At 43.1% G+C, this 23040-nt stretch overlaps 1 protein-coding gene across 5 annotated transcripts in view; it reads right to left on the minus strand.

The window, feature by feature from the left end:
- Positions 1-6972: 6972 nt before the first annotated feature.
- cnbd1 (cyclic nucleotide binding domain containing 1) overlaps positions 6973-23040 on the minus strand; it is a 55742-nt gene continuing 39674 nt past the window's right edge. For 3 of the 5 annotated variants that reach the window (XM_029698917.1, XM_029698952.1, XM_029698943.1), the window contains 5 exons: positions 13185-13291; positions 12750-12900; positions 12553-12620; positions 12307-12366; positions 6973-7316 (listed from right to left, as the gene is read on the minus strand). In XM_029698917.1, the coding sequence (XP_029554777.1) occupies positions 7200-7316; positions 12307-12366; positions 12553-12620; positions 12750-12900; positions 13185-13291 (503 nt within the window). In that variant the 3' untranslated portion in view covers positions 6973-7199. Of the gene's footprint in view, positions 7317-12294; positions 12367-12552; positions 12621-12749; positions 12901-13184; positions 13292-23040 lie in introns of all 5 variants that reach the window. The other 2 variants (XM_029698925.1, XM_029698934.1) reach the window with 2 other exon arrangements.

The raw sequence follows: 23040 nt of genomic DNA on the forward strand, positions 1-23040 counted from the left end.
GTTTTAGAAGGGGGGGAGGACATTACTTGTGTTTTTCTTTTTTTTCTTGACAGATAAACACTCCAAAACAGCCTAACTGACCGCTCGGAGGCGTCCACATGGTCCGAATGCACACCTTTGCCTCATTTTGTGTGGGGGGGGGGGGGGGGGGCGTGCCAACTATTCTAAAGTGGGGTCATATTAGTTTGTAGCCCAAACAGTTTGGACGCTACAGACCTAAGTTGACACATCAGCGTTACCGACGTCAGACGAGTCCTGTAGGACTTGTGTGGATCGTAGAGCAAAACGGAGAACACCATCGTGTCCGTGAGACTCTTCCCCTTTCTATAGAGTGGTCATATTAGTTTTTGTGAGAAGACTGATTTTCGTGATGTCTCCTGGTTTGACAAACAGCGCTGTTGCTCTGCCACTTTGTACCGCAGATGCGAAAGGACTACATAGGGGATGCGGTGCCCATGCAAAATGTATTTTATTTTATTATGTTACTTAGATTGATGCACTGGTGCATCAATAGACTCTATTAATAGTTTTGACAAATGTAATTCATATTAACAATGTTTTGCTTGTTTGTGAATGGGTGGAAGGAGGAAAACAATCATGTTCGATCAGGAACTGGCTCAAATGGACAGGGCATCATGAAGTTGTACCTGGATGATATTGGGATACAGAATCCACTTAAAGAAAACTCTGAATTAGGTCAGAGATACCAAAACACCTCCCCTCCTCTGATGGAGTGTTTAAAGTTCCCTGAGTCAGTTCCCTGTGTGGCTAATGACATCATAAATAATTAGTAACCAGACCACTACATATATGAGAGAGAGAGAGAGAGAGATACATACATCTTCATGACAGTAGACTGCATCGAGATGACAGTATAACCGATGTGGTGTCCAGGCCAGAGGGGGCCAGAGAAATGAACCATGCTCAACCTTTATATTGTAGATAATGAAAAGAAATGACAATGCAGACAGTCATAAAATCAGTGAGTAAATGAATCCCTGATCTGAGTATTAATATGGTAGTTTGTAGCTGGCAACAGTAATGTTAGATAGAGTAAATATTGTTTTATAAAAGACAAGATTGGATAGTAGTGTATGTGTCAAAGAATGACATAAGCGTCTTTAATCGATTCTTTAAAGAAAGAGTGAAACATCTAAGAACTGTCGAGGCAAGGTGTGAGATGTGTCACTGTACGTAGCGGCACCATAGGCTCCCGTTTGGTTTTGACAGCGCTCCTGACAGAATGTAATTTGGTTTATTGTAGTTTTCTTGCCACCTAATCAAGCCACAATACAAATGGGTTTTCTTTTACCAGACATGTAATCTGCTTGAAATGCTTCTTCTTGACAATGAAGTAATGTCCTGAGTTGTGCAGTGTAGTATAAATGAATAAGGTAACTTCTATAAGACAGAGGACACAGCGGGAGACAGAATCATTCCACTGACCACTGCTCTGAGGCTAGTCTGGCTTCCACCTCAAAGAATTAAATGAAAAGTGTTGTTTTTTCATTATATTTAGGATTAGTGCTTAGGGCTGTAATCAGTGGTATGACCATATCTGTCTGCCTGCATAATGTCCAACTCGACAACGCTAAATTATTGTTGAATATGACTCCAAAAACTCCAAAAACAATAGTGAAGCAAGTAGCCTATCTTAGGCATATAGGAATATTTAGGCCAGTTTAAATGCCAAATGTGATGCCATGCAATCCATCATTTGGATCACTGTCTATAATCTAAAACTACTGGAGCTGACGACAGAGGGCCTCTCTCTCTCTCAAAGCTGACCTTTCTGCTCTGGGATCCAAATGGAGATAGATGTACTGTAGGAGAAGGAATGATGCAGATCAAGCTTTTCTCAGACTCAATTTCACACACGTCTCATTTGCTTAAGCCCCCAGAAGCTCTCTACCATCCATCAACAATTGAGATGAAAACAGGTTTCAATGATATGACATCCATTTACTTATTCTATTGTGAAGTCAGAGGAAAAGGAGGAGGAAGGGGGGGTGCACATGTTGAGAACTCTCTTTCAGCAAAGTGGTGCAGTTTACAGGGGTGTATTAACAGTACCAAATCCAACAGACTCTTCAGAGAAGCTTTAACCTCAGACAGTGTGACTGGGAGGACTGGAACCAATGTTTTACAGTGGTTGCAAAATGACACCCTATTCTCTATGTAGTGCACTACTTTTGGCCAGAGCCCTATGGGTGCTGGTCAAAAGTAGTGCACCATAAAAGGAAGGGTGTCATTTAAGACACAGCCAGTGTCTCCTGGCCATGGATACAGACTACAAACTCACCACTACCGGAGGAGGATCAAACTGGAGCGTGGTCTGAATATACCACAACGTGACATATTACCCTCTGACCACAAAGAATTACAGTATTAGGCTACACCAACTAATAGGCACTTTTTCTAAAAAGAATTCTTTACTTTGATGAGGTCATCTCAATTAGGACTGCACAATTCTGGTAACTCCTAAAATTCCCAGGTTACCAGAAATCCTGGTTGGAAGATTCCTGGAGTAAGGAGGGAATAAACTGGGAATCTAGCGATTCTCCAACCGGGATTTCTGTAAAACCTGGAAAATTTGGGAAAGTTATCCCAATTTTCCAACCTTAATCTCTGATGTCTGATGACAACCATCTTTGTTTATATCTGTCAGATGACTCTCACCAAGTTGAATGAGTGATTACCATAGAAGTTGTGAGGAAAATATTTGAATAGTATTCCATTCAATGTTAAGAGCAATCCATACGGCATTACACGGACAACAGACAATAGTGCTCCTTGGAATCATTTCTGCTTAGACTATGAATTTGTATGCAATCATTCATCTTTTACATCATCAGAACCAAATTGAAATGTAAATAAAACACATTAAGCACAGCCAAAAAATCATATCCATCTCTTTCCTTGAAAGTGCTCTAAACCAGAAATACACTAAAGCATTTGACTCCAGTCTGGAAGGAGTCACCACACCAAACGGCTGTATTTGTTGGTTTGGATGACTGAACAGGGACGTTGCTTCCTACCATATGGTTCCACTTTCCAACAGAGCCAATGCCCTAAAGGCTACCCACTTTTTTTGTTTTGGACTTTCTTCCTTTCTCAACCGTACATTCTCGATTTAGAAACAGATTTAATAGAACCCAGGGTGCGTCTCAACTAGCACCATATTCCCTACATAGTGGACTACTTTTAGCCCAGATCCCTATGGGCTATAGGGAATAAGGATGCCGCCCCAGACTCACTTGACCTCCCCCATCTGGTACAGGCAACAGTTAAGTGTGTGTTCTAACCGCCATTGTTTATGTCTACATTTCTTTTATACAATAGGTGTAATATGCAGGAGTATCTCTGTTCACAAATTAAAGCTCTAATGCAGGTGTTTTTATGTCAATATCAAATAATTTATGGGTAACAATAATTATGTACCTTACTTTGATTGTTTTCAATTAAAAGAAACAAAAATAGGTTGTTAGCAAAATGCCATTTCTCAAGCAAGATTTTTGCTAGGACTGTCTGGGAGTGGTTTGAGAGAGGGGTCTAATTGGAGGAGCCTAATGGGAGGGATGTGTAAACTGAAAACTAGCTGTTATCGGCAGAGAGGAGGGAAAACTCTCTTTGTTATTTGTGTATTAACTTATACCGCCTGGCTGTTCTGAGGGCAAAAGGGGGGACTGGTGGTGCAACTCAATATTAGGAAGGTGTTCCTGATGTTTGGTATACTCAGTGTATATAAAACATAGGGAAATCATGTTTTTGACTGCACTGCCATTTTAACGAAAGAATACACTTATTCTGAAAAACTTGAACTGAATCACGTTTGTTCTGACGAAATGTACTCTTTTGTACATCAACCTGACTCAAACCTGCCTTTGCCTTTAATGCCACTGAGTTGAGATACACAAAAGAGATGCATCAAATCACATCAAAAAGACTGTTCAAGACATGCATTAACCAACATCACAACATTGTCTTACACCAGATAGCGCATTGACTTTGCGTCCTGTTGGAGTGACACCACCTGTCAGAAGACAATAACATCACAGACGCCAATCTAATCTATGATAGGAAATGAATTTGAGGTGCCTGCTTCTGAGGGGATGTGGAGCATGTCCCATATGGTTTAACTAGCTACCTCTCAGCCTGTGTCCCAAATGGCAACATATTCCCTATGGGTCCTGGTCAAAAGTAGTGTACCATATAGGAAATAGGGTGCAATTTGGGACACAACCTCTGTCTGCCGATGTCTCTGTCTGCCGATGTAGGAAACAATAAGAAGGGCATCCTTATTTCCCCTGGGTCCTCTGTGACACTGCATTGATAACAGAGACATAGTAGAGCTAAATGGAAACCACGAGATATGGAAGAGAGATCCCATTGAGATGTGAGATGTAGGTTACAGACACAGACAACACAACACTACATAGCAGACATTAGGCCTGAACATGAGTCATGACCCAGTTCGCTTAGTGTTACCTTGGGTTATGAAAGTGTGTGTGTGTGGAAGAGAATTGATGTCCACATACAGTACGGAAGATTTGCCTTCAACTAAACAATATCTGAAATTCTCCCATGCACTTAGGGTATATCTGGAACAATGACAAGTCTTGACACTACTTTATATAAAACAGGAATGGAAAATTATCAAAATACTTGAAGATCCGATAGCTAGACATACGATTTGCCATCTAAGAACCAGGAAACGTGGATTTCGAATTCCCAGCCAAACAGCACAAATAAGCCCCCCCGCATTTTGTGGGGGGGACAAATCAGTTGCTATTTGTTTCGTCTTGCTGTAGAACAACTTGAGTGATTTTTCCTACTTGGGGACACACAGCAGAGAGAGCCATGATAGATTATGCCCCTGACTTCAGGGGTTAGAGTTCATTATGAAGAAGACAAAACTCTGTGCCAAAATAATTGGCTGTGTTTATCTATTACGGTTCCTTTCTCAGAGTAGAGAAACAATGGTTGATGTCAATGGGTGCAGATTCACTGACACAGCCAGGCAGACAACTCCCATACAGTATGTGTGATGTGTATATCCTTGGGAAGAGCTCCAGCCTCTCTTCTGCTTAATAAACAAGAAATTAACAGGTCAGCAGCAGCTATGATGGATCACCTTGACAGGCCCAAGACAGTGGGGGTTTCCCAAATGGCACCCTAATTCCCTAGTACAATACGTTTGACCAGGGCCATAAGGGCTATTTAAAAATAGTGCACTACATAGGGAATAGGGTGCCATTTAGGTCTATCCCATGTTCCATATAGTCTACACTCTGTTTATTATAACATGTTGTATGAAATCCCAAGGGAAATACATGCAGAGTGTAATTGAACAAGATATGCACCAGTCATTTTTGGAATCATCATCTGATCTGACCAATCAATTATCTGACCAGTATTCTGGTATTTTACAGATAAGAGAAGGCTAAATGAAAACTCCACAATGCGTGGCTATTAACATTTTTATATACACATGTGGTGAAATGCACTGGAGTCCAGTGAAGTGTTGTGTGGGATAGCATGTCCTGTTGTGAGGTCATGGGAAGTGAATGGGATATTTCAGGCTTCATCACCTCGTTTCCTAGTAACACCCCCTACCGTGACTGTGTCGCACCACACCTTGTGACACCTCTCCTCTCGCCTTGGAGACACATGCAACACCTCTCCTCTAGCCTTGAACTACGTTCTCACAGAGCCTTGTCCAAACAAAGGAAACAGCTTTGTCATTTCCCCCTGCACCTTGAGGGAAAACATCTCACCTCACCAACCTAACCTCCCAAACATTGTATTGAAAGCAGCTCTTGGACTGTGTGAAATGACCGTATGTGCGTGCGCGTATGTGTGCGGACAAAACCACTTGAAAAGCATAATTAATCTTACTTGTGTCAATGTTAAGGGTTAAGAGCCTCACCCATCTTGGAAATTAGCTATTTGTTTGAGTTTCTGAAATCTCTGCTAACATGAAGGAACACTTTTGGCAGGGATAAAAGGTGAAGATTAACCAATGAATAGAGCAAAAATTGCTAAATGTATTTCTATTCAGGTAAAATTTCCATAACACACAGACGCACAAAAACATTTAATCAAATTAGGCTTATGCAGACGAGGAGATGCTACAATATTCGCTACAATAAAACCATGTCATTTACCACAGCTTGTTTCAAGCCCATTCTCATCTCAAATCATTCTCCAGACTGAGGGACAATTTCAGTAGGTCATTTCAGTACAGAACTGTCATCTGAGGAGAAAACAAAAATATATACAAAGAAGCAATAAAGAGCTATTTTCCTTTGGGAATGTGAAACAAACAGTCTCTGTCAAGGTCAGTTACGGTCTCTCAGATCTAAACAAACACCATGTATTTTAAGGTCTGTGTTTCTGTTTCCATTCAGATTCCAGCAATCTAAAAAGTCTATGTCTCGACCCAAATACTTAGACATAAAACAAATTATATGGTCAAATGTCATTTCAGTTTCTCTATGATACGTACGGTTCACTATTTTCTCTTTCATAAAGAATGGTTTTTCGTTCTCTACAGTATTCACAGTGTCTGTGCAACAAGATGTTGTGTTGGGCTCTGTTGGGCTCTGTATGTCATTGCAGACTTGTTGCCTGTCTTACACAACACTGTTTCACACAAGTATAAGATCCAATAAGGCTGTGTTGTTCTGGCCTGTGTTGGGGGTGTATGGTTATGGTGGGTTGTTTTGGGCTGGGTCAGGCTCTGTATTTGCACACGTAGGACATGTCTGGTTACGTTATACTAAGTGGGTGAAAAGCAACATGATGTGTCACTGTCCTCAGAGTTCCTCTGGCCCTGGCAGGGATATAGGAAGTACTGCAGTGAAAGCTGCTAGCTGATTGACAATAACTGCCTCTTATTTGAAAGGCTTTGAGTGAGAGTAAAAGCTGGGGAGAATAACAGTTTATTTTCTTTGATGCTATATTAGTGTACATCTGGAGTGGAGTCCGAAGATACAGGCAGAGAATTAAAGTGTATGTGGCGGGATATTGGAGGGTGTGGTGTCAGAATTTGGACTGGAGCATGGGACTGGAGTTATACTTTTAAACAGCAAATTAGGGTTTGGCAATGTCAGTTCCTGTGTTTTCTTGCGTTGTTGTTGTAACATCTGGAGTCAAAGCAGGCAGTATACGCTGGGGTGTTGGTGTGTGTGCTGTGTTCATTGGATGGGGTTGCTCTTGTCCATAGATCTTCTTCCACCTCCCCTAATGAAGGTCCACTTCCCGTTCCCCTGCTTGATCCCGTTGTAGAGCAGGGCATCCGACAACACTCTCTTCTGTGGAGGAAATAAGAGACAAAACATGACGTTAAAATACACACTTATGATGAGCATTACAGGATGTGACACTGCATAGCAGTACAGAGGTGTCATGCCCATAATGGCACAGGGGTACGTGCTCCCTCAGAATTGTCCTGTAAAAAAAACATTATAATCACACAAATTGTAATTACACATTTGTTTTCCTTCTGTAATACTACTAGCGACTTAGCAATTTTAGGAAGTTGGCTTTAGCTAGCCCAGATGGTTTCACAATTTCCCAACCTCAAGAAGCCATTTTAGGCAATCAATCTAGTTAGAGTAGCTAGCTTGTCTATCTTCGCTGACTTGCCTGCTGGCAAGGTTGGTTAGACTTTAGAAAAGCAATCAATAACTAAATGTACAAATAACACTCAAATTCCTTTGAATCTTTTACCCAGATTTTAGCAGAGAAGCATATTTTGTTTCTTTAAGAAAATAACCACCAGTCAGAAGGAGAGAGCTCAAGAGGTATGCTTCGATATGCAGACAAATCTGCAGAAAAACATTTTTTACATAGAACTAAGCATAACGATTATGGCTGTAGATAGCAGGAAAAGGCTATTTCACGTGTTTGAAAAATGCTAAATTCTCCAACTTACGGACGGGGAGCCGAGCGCCCCTACGGACCATGCTTCAGCCATCCTCACATACTTTGTGCCTCCTCTGATTTATTAGGTGCATGATGCCCCTGCCGTATATCACACTGTATGCCCAGTGCTAAAGATCAGAAGCACTAATCAATGGAGCGTTATTACATTGGTCTTTGGCATCCCACACAACATGGGTCTGATTATAGGAAACAGATAACCAATCATACAGTACCAGTCAAAAGTTTGGACACACCGATTCATTCAAGAGTCTTTCTTTATTTTTACTATTTTCTACATTGTAGAATAATAGTGAAGACAAAACTATGAAATAACACATATGGAATCATGTAGTAACCAAAACAAGTGTTAAACAAATCAACATATATTTTATATTTGAGATTCTTCAAAGGAGCCACACTTTGCCTTAATGACAGCTTTGCATGCTCTCAACCAGCTTCACCTGGAATGCTTTTCCAACAGTCTTGAAGGAGTTCCCACATATGCTGAACACTTGTTGGCTGCTTTTCCTTCACTCTGCGATCCAACTCATCCCAAACCATTTCAGTTGGGTTGAGGCCGGGGGATTGTGGAGGCCAGGTCATCTGATGCAGCACTCCATCACTCTCCTTCTTCGTAAAATGTTGGGTCATTGTCCTGTTGAAAAACAAATGATAGTCCCACTAAGCGCAAACTAGATGAGATGGTGTATTGCTGCAAAATGCTGTGATAGCCATGCTGGTTAAGTGTGCCTTGAATTCTAAATAAATCACTGACAGTGTCACCAGGAAAGCACCCCCCCACCATCACACCTCCTCCTCCATGCTTCATGGCGGGAACCACACACGTGGAGTACATCCGTTCACCTACTCTGCATCTCACAAAGACACGGCGGTTGGAACCAAAATCTTGAATTTGGAGATTTCCACTGGTCTAATGTCCATTGCTCGTGTTTCTTGGTCCAAGCAAGTCTCTTCTTATTGGTGTCCTTTAGTAGTAGTTTCTTTGCAGCAAATAGACCATGAAGGCTTGATTCACGCCGTCTCCTCTGAACAGTTGATGCTCAGATGTGTCTGTTACTTGAACTCTGTGAAGCCTTTATTTGGGCTGCAGTCTAAACAGATGTGTGTGAGCACACAAATCACAGATCAATATCCATTTTGTTTATGAACACAAATTTTCAAAGGGCCACCATGTTTAAAGTTTGCAATGATTAAAGTGAATCCATTCTGTCTGTGGATGAATTTTGTCTTTCTGACACCTTTTCCCTTGCTCGACACACACACACACACACACACACACACACACACACACACACACACACACACACACACACACACACACACACACACACACACACGCTCTCCCACTATATAGCACTGGTTATAAGTGAAGCATTCAACACAATCATCATCATCATCCTACATATCAGTGTGGCTAAGATGTAACTTCAGGACCATTTTCATATTCCGCTGCAGAATTTTATCTTGCCCAAACACTCTCTTGCAAACTGGTGCTCTGTATTCAGTCTGGTCAGATATTGATTGGTTCAATTCAGATGGTTCTGTCTGAGAAATTAATTCATGCAATTCCTCAGTATGAAACAATCACATAAGGGTTAGGACTTGTTATTTTGGGGAATGTTAAGAATTTCTTGAACAAAAAGCTTTGCTCATTATTATTTTCCTATTAGACAATCATGTATTTGTTAGGGTTTTTTCTTTTGTGTGGATTGAGTGATATTTTTAGGGACTCAAAACCTTTAATAACAAAATGTAAATCGGCACATTCTGAAAGGAAAAGCTGATGAACATGTTGTCGTTGTCATTTATTTTTTGGAGTGATCCGTCCATATTCTCAAGGGCATGACACTTGCAATCATGGTAGTGTACCACAAGACTGTTTAGCGATCTGAGCCAAAAACTGGGCATTAGCTCCGGGAGCTAATAGAAGTCTTCAGGTCTCAAGCAAGGTTACTCATCAAGTGAGCATTGTTCACTATCTTTGTTACCTAGGAGTACAGTGTGTTTCAAACGCTGTCCGTTTGTGACTCGGCGAGCCAATTCAAGTCATTAGGTCTCAGACAAGGTCACACAAGTAAGGAATAGTGTTTGCGTTTTTTCCCCCACCACACCCACATTCATGCAGATGTCTGTAGTAACAGTGACCGGAGTCTAAATAAACCAGGAAGACACAGAACCTCTTCTCCAACCCATATTTAGAACCTACCGTCTGACGTAAAATTCCACCGCCCAAAATTACACACACTCAGCCTAGATTACTGAGCATAACATAGGAATTACACATAATTTATAGGTGATTCACCCTTGTCCCAATACTTTGGAAACTCTTAACTCCTAAATCTATTTAAAAGGCAAAAAAATTGTTCCGATGTTTGGCTAAAAAAGGGGTGAGTGTAACAATGCAGAGAGAAAAATTGAGTGTTCACGTCAGAAACGTGAACACTCACAGTCCTATTAATCATAGCCACTCTGGGTTCTCCATATTGGAGCATAAACAAACAAATATGTCCTTATTCTGGAGCTGAAAAATAAAGCCTGACAGCAAACAAACGCTGTGACTGTTGTCATTCGTCAGCTCAACAGTCAAATTAGCAATCAAACAGGCATAATAACTGCCCGTCTCCATCAAAGAGAGGCTAGACATGTAAACAGTCGTTTTTCCAGCTCTGTGCTCCTGCTACAGATCAGAAATGATCTAACACCATTTAGCGATGGCAGGTGGAAAATGCCATCAGATGTAGCAAGAACGAAAGGTTTTAATACTGACATATCCTTTGTTTCTGTTTAGGTTCATCAGTGTCCATTTGTCAGACTGTGTAATTGCGATAAACAAGCATGACATACAAGCAAGCACTGACACTGGAGCTTTAAATGTCTTTTAAACGTTAAATGGCATGAACCACAGTTCAAAAAGCATTTAACATGAGAAGGAGACGTATCTGGCTCCATGCAGAGAGAGGCTGCATTAACCTGATGGGTTGGATAGATAGCACAAGCAGATCTGGGATCAGGAAAAGGCTGAATATAAGAGAGAAGCTACAGTGGTGCTACAGAAGCCTCCCTGTTGAACAACGGGCCGATTCATACCAGTGCAGAACATATACTGTACAACAACATGCTGTTTGAAACAACTAGCTCCACCTGTCTGTGGTCTTTATGTGTTAGCTAGGATGACAACACTCAACACCCTGCCCCCACTGAGCTCTATGTCACTATCAGAACACTGTTCATGGCAGTTGATCGTTACGGTAACGGTTTGCTTTGTGAGGCTTTCATCGGTCGAGATCCGCCTCTCTCATTGGCCGTGGGACACTGCATGTCGGTTCCCACCACACCCCAACAGACCGGGGGCTCCGAACCTCCAACGCCTCCTGTCTGTTCAGCCGAGAAAGCTTGGCAGTGAGACCCAGATCCAGACCACACACACTAAACCAAACCAAACCATGACAGAGGCAGACAGCTGGGGCTGATGATCACTTTAGCCTCCTGACAGACAAACTGTATAGTGTTCCTGACAAAATGCACAAAGAGACCCTTTCTATTGGCCTACAACCCAGAGCTACATGGGAAGGGTCTGAAAGGTTATATTCCTGTGAAACAAGCAGCCAGAGAATGGGAGGTTGGCCGGCCTGTCCGTCTGTCTTTATTACGTGGGAGATACACAAGCTGTAGCTGTAGAAAGGTACCTCAGAGAGGACTGCACTGGACCGGTTAGCCAGTTAGCCAGCGTCCATAATGAATTTCCTTCCAAGTAAGGATTTTGCCATGGCAATAACAGAGCAGAGCTACACAGTTGTGTAATCATCTATGGGAAACTGGCACGCATACACAAGCGAACATGTGCAAATATATACACACACGCACACGCACACACACACACACACACACACACACACACACACACACACACACACACACACACACACACACACACACACACACACACACACACACACTGTTGGTTGAGAACAAAGGCAGACATTGGCACTCAGGCCTGGGAATTAGTTAGGGCTAGCTGCATGGCTGCTGATTCTCAGAAGAAACGTTGTGTTTGTGTTCTGGGTTTGGACAAGGCACAGGGATTATAACGTACTGAGCTGGGTATTCCATAAGAACCTAAGACAGAGAGAGACCCTTTTCACACTACTGAGCCGAACCGTACTGTGCTGGCTTGTTATTTTCCATTCACATTGTCCTTCACAGCACGGGTCCAGAAACTATGGTGGATGCATAATCAGGCCAGTGTTGTACAGCTCTGTAATGTGAAAAGGCTTAGTAGAATGAAAAGGCTCATTAGTGAGACAAGGAAAGAAAGTACTGTAACAATATGCTTTACTGACATACTATATACTACACCTTTATGTGGTCCCACTCCTTGTGCCGCTCTTGTCTGATGTACTCCTTGTTAATCTCTTCCTGGAATAAGACAGGGACAAGTCATACAGAACCAAGTGGTCAACAGTATTCTAGGTGAATACAACAGAATATTATTCACTATTCGAACCAGTGCTTTTCCACTTGTTCTATAACACAATAGTAGCAGGGTAAAGGGAAAGGGTGAATAATGGAAGGTTAATATGTTGGACAAATTGACTGCAGCACCTGACTCAACTTCCCGTAAGTCGGCTGTGCTGTTTGTAACATCAGTGCCGATGTCACTGAATCAAGTCCTAAGCCAAATATGAACATAAATCAAATTAACACACAGTAGTCAACTCATTTTTTATTTCCTTTCAAACATCCAACAGTTTAAGAGATTGTATAGGCTACCAGATATGATATACGAGCATGTGACTAACCTTTCAGAGCATCTGGTTGGATGATCCCTACTTGCACCTCTGTCATCGTGACGATGCTGCAGGGGGAGGGCTGATCAAGCAGGATGCTCACCTCACCGAACGATTCCATTGGTCCGAGCTTCCCCACGACAACAAACTTTATCCTGCTGCCCTGGAAACCAACAACCAATGAGGGAAAAATAGCCAAGGCCCAATCATTATCACAAATGACATGTTCTTGGAATTGATATTCCCATTTCCCGGTATAAAATGTAACACAATTATGGTAATCAGTCTTAACCATGTAATTAATATTCAAATCAAGTCCTGCTCTTTCACTCCTTGATTTAGACGAAGTGGTTTTTAATCAAACAGGGAACATTCAGCAGCCTGGAGGAAGGCCTACTGTTACAGTGTGATGTGTGTGTGTGTGTGTGTGTGTGTGCAGACTGACACCTTCTCCTGTGGGGTCCTCATCAGCGAGTTAATGTCCTGGAGGATGTAACACTCCCCCTCTCGGATGTAGGCCACAAAGGGACACACCTTACCTTCCTTCACCAGTACTACAGAAACAAGAGAGAAGGAAAGAGAGAATGAAAAAGAGGAGGAAATAGGGAAATAAGTTCTTTACCTGCATGCCTACTCATTTTAGATCAAGTAATGTTCTCCTGCTTCTTCAGTTCAGAGTGTGGGCTCCTTTATCATAGGATGGATGAGGTTATGAACCAGCATACACTACGTGAGAAGTATGGGTCGGTGTGTGTAACAGAGACTTTGTCAGTATGTTCTGTACTCAAATCAAAATGTTATCCATCACATGCTTTGAAAACAACAGGTGTAGACTAACAATGCAATTCTACTTACGGCCCTTCCCAACAATGCAGAGAGAAAAATTGAAAAATGACAACATGGGGAATAAATACACACTGAGTGACGAAAACTTGGCTATATACACGGGGTATGTACCGAGTTGATGTGCAGTGGTATAAGGTAATTAAGGTAGATAAACACATATAGGTAGGGATAAAGTGATTAGGCAACAGGATAGATAATAAACAGTAGCAGCAGCGTATGTGAGGAGTCAAAAGAGTTAGCGCAAAAAGGGTCAACGCATATAGTTAAATAGTTAACTAAATAGCTACCCAGATAAACTATTTAGCATTTGTACGGCTTGGGAGTATAAGCTGTCCAGAGTCCTGTTGGTTCCAAACTTGGTGCATCAGACGAAGGCCCTAAAAATATATCAGACTCCAGCCACCCATCGTAGACTGTTCTCTCTGCTACCGCACTGCAATTGGTAGCAGAGAGAGCAGTCCTTTAGGGCCTTCTTCTGACACCGCCTGGTATAGAGGTCCTGGATTGCAGGGAGCTCGGCCCCAGTTATATACTGGGCTGTACGCACTACCCTCTGTGGCGCCGTGTGGTCAGATGCCAAGCAGTTGCCATACCAAGAAGTAATGCAGCCAGTCAAGATGCTCTCAATGGTGCACACTAACACAGTCAAGATGCTCTCCCAGCCTCCTGAGGGAGAAGAGGTATTGTTGTACGTTTTTCACGATTGTGTTAGTGTGTGTGAACCGTGATAATTCCTTAGCGATGTGGACACCGAGAATTTGAAGCTCTCAACCCTCTCAACTACAGCCCTGTTGATGTGGATGGGGGCGTGCTCTGCCCTCCATTTCCTGTAGTCCACGATCAGCTCCTTTGTCTTGCTGACGTTGAGGGAGAGGTTGTTGTCCTGGCACCACACTGATCACCTCATCGTCGGTGATCAGGCCAACCACCGTTGTGTCGTTAGCAAACTTAATGATGTCGTTTGTGGCCATGCAGTCTTGGGTGAACAGGAAGTACAGGAGGGGACTAAGCACGCATCCCTGAGGGGCCCACGTGTTGAGGGTAAGGGTGGCGGATGTGTTGTTGCTTACCCTCATTACCTGGGGGCGGCCCGTCAGGAAATTCAGGATCCAGTTGCAGAGGGAGGTGTTCAGTCCCGGGGTCCTGAGCTTAGTGATGAGCTTGGAAGACACTAGGATGTTGAACGCTGAGCTATAGTCAATGAACAGCTTTCACAAAAAGGTGTTCCTTTTGTCCAGGTGGGAGAGGGTAGTGTGGAGTGCAAGAGAGATTGCATCATCTGTGGATCTGTTGGGGTGGTATGCGAATTTGAGTGGGTCCAGGGTGTCTGGGATGATGGTGTTTATGTAAGCCATGACCAGCCTTTCAAAGCAGTGCTACAGGGCGATATTAATCCCCCTCCTCTCTTATGTAACTATTCCCCAGGTTGCTGCTGTAAATGAGAATGTGTTCTGTCAACCTACCTGCTAAAATAATGGTTATATAAAAAGGAAAAAAATGTAGACAGGTTACCTTGGCATTCTTGGGCACAAGGACTGTTGCGGTTTGCTAGAAACATGTAGGTATTGCAGACAATCAGGGAGAGGTTGAAAATGTCAATGAAGACACTTGCCAGCTGGTCCTGGTAATCTGCCTTGTATTGCGGCCTTGTGAATGTTAACCTGTTTAAAGGTCTTACCCACATTGGCTACGGAGATCTCACAGTCATCCGGAACAGATGGTGCTCTCATGCATGGTTCAGTGTCGCTTGCCTCAAAGCAAGAATAGAAGGCGTTTAGCCCGTCTGGTAGGCTCGTGTCACTGGGAAGCTTGCGGCTGGGTTTCTCTTTGTAATCAATGATAGTTTGCAAGCCCTGCCACATCCGACGAGCGTCAGAACCAACTTAGTAGGATTCGATCTCAGTTCTGTATTGACTGTTTGATGGCTTGTCGGTGTTCGTAGTGGGATTTCTTATACAGTTGAAGTCAGAAGTTTACATACACTTAGGTTGGAGTCATTAAAACTCGTTTTTCAACCACTCGACAAATTTCTTGTGAACAAACTATAGTTTTGGCAAGTCGGTTAGGACATCTACTTTGTGCATGACAAGTAATTTTTCCAATAATTGTTTACAGACCGATTATTTAACTTATAATTCACTGTATCACAATAAGAGTGGGTCAGAAGTTTACACTAAGTTCACTGTGCCTTTAAACAGCTTGAAAAATTCCAGAAAATTATGTCATGGCTATAGAAGCTTCTGATAGGCTAATTGACATAATTTGAGCCAATTGGAGGTGTACCTGTGGATGTATTTCAAGGCCTACCTTCAAACTCAGTCCCTCTTTGCTTGACATTATGTGAAAATCAAAAGAAATCAGCCAAGACCTCAGAATTTTTTTTTTTTAGACATCCACAAGTCTGGTCCATCCTTGGGAGCAATTTCCAAACGCCTGAAGTTACCATGTTCATTTGTACAAACAATAGTATGCAAGTATAAACACCATGGGACCACGCAGCCGTCATACCGCTCAGGAAGGAGACGCGTTCTGTCTCCTAGAGATGAACGTATTTGGTGCAAAAAATGCAAATCAATCCCAGAACATCAGCAAAGGACCTTGTGAAGATACTGGAGGAAACAGGTACTAAAGTATCTATATCCACAGTAAAACGAGTCCTCTATCGACATAACCTGAAAGGCCGCTCAGCAAGGAAGAAGCCACTGCTCCAAAACCGCCATAAAAAATCCAGACTACGGTTTGCAACTGCACATGAAGACAAATATCGTACTTTTTGGAGAAATTACCTCTGGTCTGATGAAACAAAAATAGAAATGTTTGGCCATAATGACCATTGTTATGTTTGGAGGAGAAAGGGGGAGGCTTGCAAGCCGAAGAACACCATCCCAACCGTGAAGCACGGGGGTGGCAGCATCAGTCAGAAAGTTAAAGCTTGGACGCAAATGGGTCTTCCAAATGGACAATGACCCCAAGCATACTTACAAAGTTGTGGCAAAATGGCTTAAGGACAACAAAGTCAAGGTATTGGAGTGGCCATCACAAAGCCCCGACCTCAATCCTTTAGAAAATTTGTGGGCAGAACTGAAAAAGCTTGTGAAAGCAAGGAGGCCTACAAACCTGACTCAGTTACACCAGCTCTGTCAGGAGGAATGGGCCAAAATTCACCCAACTTATTGTGGGAAGCTTGTGGGAGGCTACCTGAAACATTTGACCCAAGTTAAACAATTTAAAGGCAATGCTAACAAATACTAATTGAGTGTATGCAAACTTCTGACCCACTGGGAATGTGATGAAAGAAATAAAAGCTGAAATAAATCATTCTCTCTACTATTATTCTGACATTTCACATTCTTAAAATAAAGTGGTGATCCTAACTGACCTAAGACAGGGCATTTCTACTAGGATTAAACATCAGGAATTGTGAAAAACTGAGTTAAATTTGTTTGGCTAAGGTGTATGTAAACTTTCGACTTCAACTGTAAGTGTCCGGATTAGTGACCCACTCCTTGAAAGCGGAAGCTCTAGCCTTTAGCTCACTGAGGATGTTGCCTGTAATCCATGGATTCTGGTTAGGATATGTATGTACGGTAACTGTGGGGACGATGCACTTATTAATGAAGCCGGTGACTAATGTGGTAAACTCTTCAACGCTATTGGATGAATCCTGGAACATTTTCCAGTCTGTGCTAGTGTGACGACCCTCCCACTCTGTCTGCCGTATTCTCTCTTGTTCTTGTTTCTTTATTAGGAGGCCGGTGGGCGGAGTTGGAAGGGTCGTCAGATAAATGGGAAACACCTGGGCTCGGGTGTTTCCCAGGATAAATGGACCTCTTCCACATTCATTGAAGAGACTCTCTCCACACAGACACCTTGTTGATTTTGGTTGTGTAGTTTTTTTGGTTATTTGCTTTAGCACCTTTCAACACTCTGCATTATTACATTCAAGTATGCAACACACTCACTTACACTACTGATTACTGATTACACATGCCATTGTTACCTTCTTAGTTGCTTTATTTAATAAATATATATTTTTGATACACCTTGTCTCCACGTTGTCTCCCTTTTGTTGCGAACCCTGAGCCGGTTCGTAACACTAGCGAAACAGTCCTGTAGCTTAGCTTCCGCTTCATCAGACCACTTCCGTAATTAGGGTGTCACTGGTACTTCCTGTTTGAGTTTTTGCTTGTAAGCAGGAATCAGGAGGATAGAGGATCAGATTTGCCAAACAGAGGATGAGGGAGAGCTTTGTATGTGTTTTTGTGTGTGGAGTAAAGGTGCTCTAGAGTTTTGTATATGTCTCTGTGTGTGGAGTAAAGGTGATCTAGAGTTTTGTATGTGTCTGTGTGTGGAGTAAATTTGATCTAGAGTTTTGTATGTGTTTCTGTGTGTGGAGTAAAGGTGCTTTAGAGGTTTGTATGTGTTTCGGTGTGTGGAGTAAAGGTGATCTAGAGTTTTGTATGTCTCTGTGTGTGGAGTAGAGGTGATCTAGAGTTTTGTATGTGTCTCTGTGTGTGGAGTAAAGGTGATCTAGAGTTTTGTATGTCTCTGTGTGTGGAGTAAAGGTGATCTAGAGTTTTGTATGTCTCTGTGTGTGGAGTAAAGGTGATCTAGAGTTTTGTATGTCTCTGTGTGTGGAGTAAAGGTGATCTAGAGTTGTGTCGCCTCTAGTTGCACAGGAAACATGCTGGTAAAAATGAGGTAAGACAGAATTCAGTTTCCCTGTATTAAAATCACCGGCCACTAGGAGCACCACCACTGGATGTGCATTTTATTTTTTGCTTATGGCCCTATACAGCTCGTTGAGTGCGGCCTTAGCTCGCTCAAGTAAACAGACATCTACGTATGGTCTGCAGCTTATCATGAGGTATTCTGACTCAGGCGAGTAAATCCTTGAGACTTCCTTAGCATTAGAGATTGCTCACCAGCTCACCAGCTGTAGTTAACAAAGAGACACACACCTCCCCCTTAACCTTACTTGAAGCTGTACACACACACACACACACACACACACACACACACACATCGCCTCGAACACTCTTGGGGTTACTGCGCGCACACGCATACAAACACACACACATCCTACTAACCCCCACAGCAACACCCAGTCCACCGCTTCTTTGACTAATGCATCACAACCGACTATATCTACCAAAAGTATTGTGCAAAAAAAAGTAGGCTACACTGTAAATGACAGAAGAAGTCCTCTTGTTTTAGCAAGAGGCCCCAAAGTCTGGGCTGGAGGATTATTTTTTCATGTGACAAATCTTTGGTTTGTGTGCATTGGGAGGTGAGCATTATATTGATTCACGGCCCTCTAGCCTTTAACGGCTAGGAGAAACACGGTATATTAGCGCTGACAGGTGTTTTTAAACGCTATCTCTATGTAGGGGAAAGTTGGACAAACAGGGCCCATTTGTTATGTGTGCTGACAGTACGGGAGGGACCAGCCTCACGTACAGTGGTAGACATCACCGGGGGAGCCATGGTGTGTGTGTGTGTGTGTGTGTGTGTGTCTTTCTCGGGCCTAATTTCATCCCGGCCTATTCCAATGAAACGCTTGGCAGCTTTTATTTAAGACCTCAGAACCTCAAGATCCCCTTTGACCTTTCTCACTCACTCAGGCCCCAGAATAATCAAACAGTTAACAGGGCCTCACCTGGGAAATTACCCAGTAGGATCCCCTGGACTGTGTCTGTCTGCTCCAACTCTCTGTCAAAGACTGCGTTCCAAATATCACACTATACCCTAGTACACTACTTTTGACCAGGACGCACAGGGCTCTGGTCAAAAATAGTGCACTTTATAGGGAACAGGGTGTAATTTCTAACACAGCCATAGTCAATGTTCTCTCCAGAACAGGTTGGGGTCAAGGTTCACTCAAACTGCCGTCACATATTAAGTGAGAGGGCTGTTTCCCCCTGGCGATCAGGTTAATTTAGTGGCCATGTCTGTATTGTTATCCTTTTTCACATAGAAAATGAAAAATAGACAATGTGCAGGGTATTTAGGATAAACTGCTAGATGGCAGGGTTAGTGTGAGGTTGTCTTTGGTATGATTTTCCCATACATCAGAGTGCATTGGTTGTGCTTACTATATCTCCAAGCATACAGCATCTACCGTGAAATGAAAACAACAAGCGTGCAGTCCATAATCTTTCCTGGAGCTGATAGTACCTCTTGACTGACAAGCCATATCGTCTCTAGCCTCCCTGTCCTCTCCCCTTAACGTTTAAGTTGCTGCCTGACAGACTTTTGATTGTCACAGAACTAATGGGTAGTTAATGCCAGTGTTTTTACTGGTGTGATGGGGGACAGCCAAACCCTCTCTCTTCTTCTCTGTGTGTGCATGTGCATTCATGCGCCAGACAGAGAAAGATTCGGAAGGGAGTTTTGTCCAAACACTGTGGTAGACCTCATTCACTGTATATAGGGACTGAGGGAGGAAACCCAAATAGGGGTGGAATTAGCCACTCTAATAGGGCCCTAATAGTCAGTTATTAGTCTGTTTGAGGCCCTCGTCTACAGTAATGAGCTCTCTGAAACAATAATCAGCCAATGATGGATAGAAGAGCCTTGCCACAGTTTGGAGAAGGGGAGGAGGGTGAGGTGGTTGAAGAAGGGGTGAGAAGGGCACAAAGATGACAGCTGAGAATTATTAAGAAGAGGAAATGCCTACAATGGAAGGAAAGGGATATTTTCAAAATTAACCGTTTTATTTTCTATTACCAGTATACGTCGAAATTGTCTTGGCTTCACTAGATTCCAGGAAGGGGAAAAGCATACTTATCTGCTTGTGATCAACCACAACTCTACCTGTCGGCCTCGGAGGCATTCGATGTACGTCATAAGGCAGAGCGGTCATATTCAATTAAGTGTAACAGGATACCTCGCTGAAGACGTATGCGAGTCTATAAGACTAAGCTAAAGGCATGGTGAATCACTCAACTCTTTACAATACCCCGAAAACATGCGTTTCATTCATGCCATGCACCACTATGAAAATATCCATCAACCACTTTACACACAAAGCGTAATGTAATCCATCTCTTGCTTGGATTAAGATACCGGCTGGATGTTTGATCCCCGTGAACAATCAATGTAAAACAATCTGCCAGACTATGTGCAGTGTGTGTGTGTGTTTGTGTTTGTATGCACCCGCGTGTGTTAGAGGACTACATTCCAGAGGAGAGCTCTTGGACAAGCATGACCGTCTGGGATGGGGACACAGTATTCCCATACAGACAGTCTTGTCTATCGGACGTTCTGAATAAGCCTCGCGTGGGAAAACGCCTTGGTCTCCAGCCAGACTGCTGTGTCTGTTGTGTTGGAGCCAGAAGGGAAACAAATGTACCCTTTTTACACTACCAAGCCGAGCCGAACCTGGCTTGTTTACGCAACTACAGTTGCTTAGTTGCTTGAACCATGTTGGAAAGGACAATGTGAAACGCATAGTAATGTAAAAAGGGTACTGGATGGACCAGAGCCAGCTTGGAGAGCTGTTGGCACTGTTAAAGCAACCAGCCAGCCAGTCGGCCAGCCAGCCAGCCCAACACATTCACTGTGACTGAGGTCATAGACAAAGGATCAGTATGTGGAGACTTGAAGCAGCTACTGTAGGACAGTTGTGCCTGTGGTGACATGAAGTGTTAACACCAGAGTTAGACACACACCCCTCTGAGATGAAGAGTCCCCCTGCAGTGGTGAGGTCATAGCCTTCTGTAACACTGTCTTTCTCCACTGACTTGTAAATGTCACCTATAGTACTGTATACAGGCGCTGACATAACATATGTGAGGGAAGGGGTCATAGAGAGATTTAGGATGCATCAAAATGTTTAAATGGCTATTACTTTAACAGAGATGACCCAAATTGAGATGGCCCCAAATGTCATGGCCTGGCCTAACCTCCAGAGTTATTGTCTGTTCAGACAGTAGTTGAATGTCTCTATGGTGGCATCAGCAGATAACAGTCTTCATTCTGCTCTCACAAACCTTTACATGAAACACTATCCCTCTCAAAGCCACTGAAGCATCAAAATGGAGCCAATCAAGGTGATCAAGTAGCCTGTTGGGGATCGAGAGACAGGCTTAGGCGTCCGTATAGGTTAACATGGCAGGCAGTTAAGCCCGATGGTTAAGGTATCCTCTCCATGTCACAGGCCAAAGTACAGAGAGACAAATGGGGATATTGTGTTATAGGGTTGAATTACAAATGACACCCTATTCCCTATATAGTGCACTACCTTTGACCAAAGCCCTATGGGTAGTAGCGCACTAAATACATAATAAGGTGCCATTTGGTAGGCAGACTAGGCCTCTGATGATAGGCAGCAGCATGTAAACAAGTTATTCATCTGTACAAACCTCAGGACAGGAGTCCTGCCCTCCAGGCAGACCGTTCATCTATCCAGGATACATAAACCCAGATCCAGCCAGATTCAGCCGGCTGGCTAACTTCAGCTTCCCCGCTGGGCAAATAGAGCTAGAGATCGGCCCTACAGCAATCAACGAACGGCACACACAGCACACACCACTCGCTCGGCTTATTCCAGCCTGCGATGAGATCCTATCGTTTGACAGTATGATACTATCCTATACCCCACCCTTACCCTCCAACCAACATATCCCATCACTAGCGGATGCACGTATGCACACCCACCATTTTCTTTCTTTCACTCTCCCTCTGATAAAGGGAATGCATCATTGCATTCAGATGAAGGGGATGAAGGGGATGAAGAGGAAAATGGGGATGGAGAGAGTATGGTCTCCTGTTGGAGGGAGGTGTAGGAAGGCCCTGGCTCTCTCTCTCCTTAAAAGACAAGAAGAAAGGTGAGAGAAGAGGGAGGGGATCAGCTACAAGTAGTGGAAAAGACATGGTTCTGAGTTAAGTGTTTGATATAAAACATTTGTTACGGTGCCTTCAGCTGCACTGCGTAACGTCTCCATTCAACGTTCACCATATGCTCTCCTGTCGCCTCGACAACATCTAAAGATGGAATAGAGATAGGTAGAGGCTAGAGAGAAAGAGGAGAGAAAGACAGAGAGAGAGAGAGAGAGAGAGAGGCAGAAGTAGAGGATGGATCTAATTTGTTGTCCCCCCAAATTAATTGGGGAGGGGACTGTGCATCTGTCCGTTAGTACGTTAGTCACGCAATATCTCAGATAGCACGAGCCCGATTTTGACTAAACTTGGGCGAATGATGCGTCTTGTCATAGAGATCTGGCATTTACTGATTGGCCAGATGGTGGCGCTATAACGGGAGATTGAAAATGCAAACTTTAAAAGGTCACGCCCCTCACCCCATTTGACCTAGTGATGAAATGTGGTACATAGGTCCCTCTTCTCACAAAGAAAACACTTCCCTCAAGGACCCATAAGGTCCGCCATGATTGATTTTCTTCCATTTCGAATTTTGTGCAAAACGCTACTTTTCTGGCCCCGAATGACCAATCTG

The sequence above is a fragment of the Salmo trutta genome, chromosome 2, assembly GCF_901001165.1.
Source record: "Salmo trutta chromosome 2, fSalTru1.1, whole genome shotgun sequence".
Classification (NCBI taxonomy): domain Eukaryota; kingdom Metazoa; phylum Chordata; class Actinopteri; order Salmoniformes; family Salmonidae; genus Salmo; species Salmo trutta.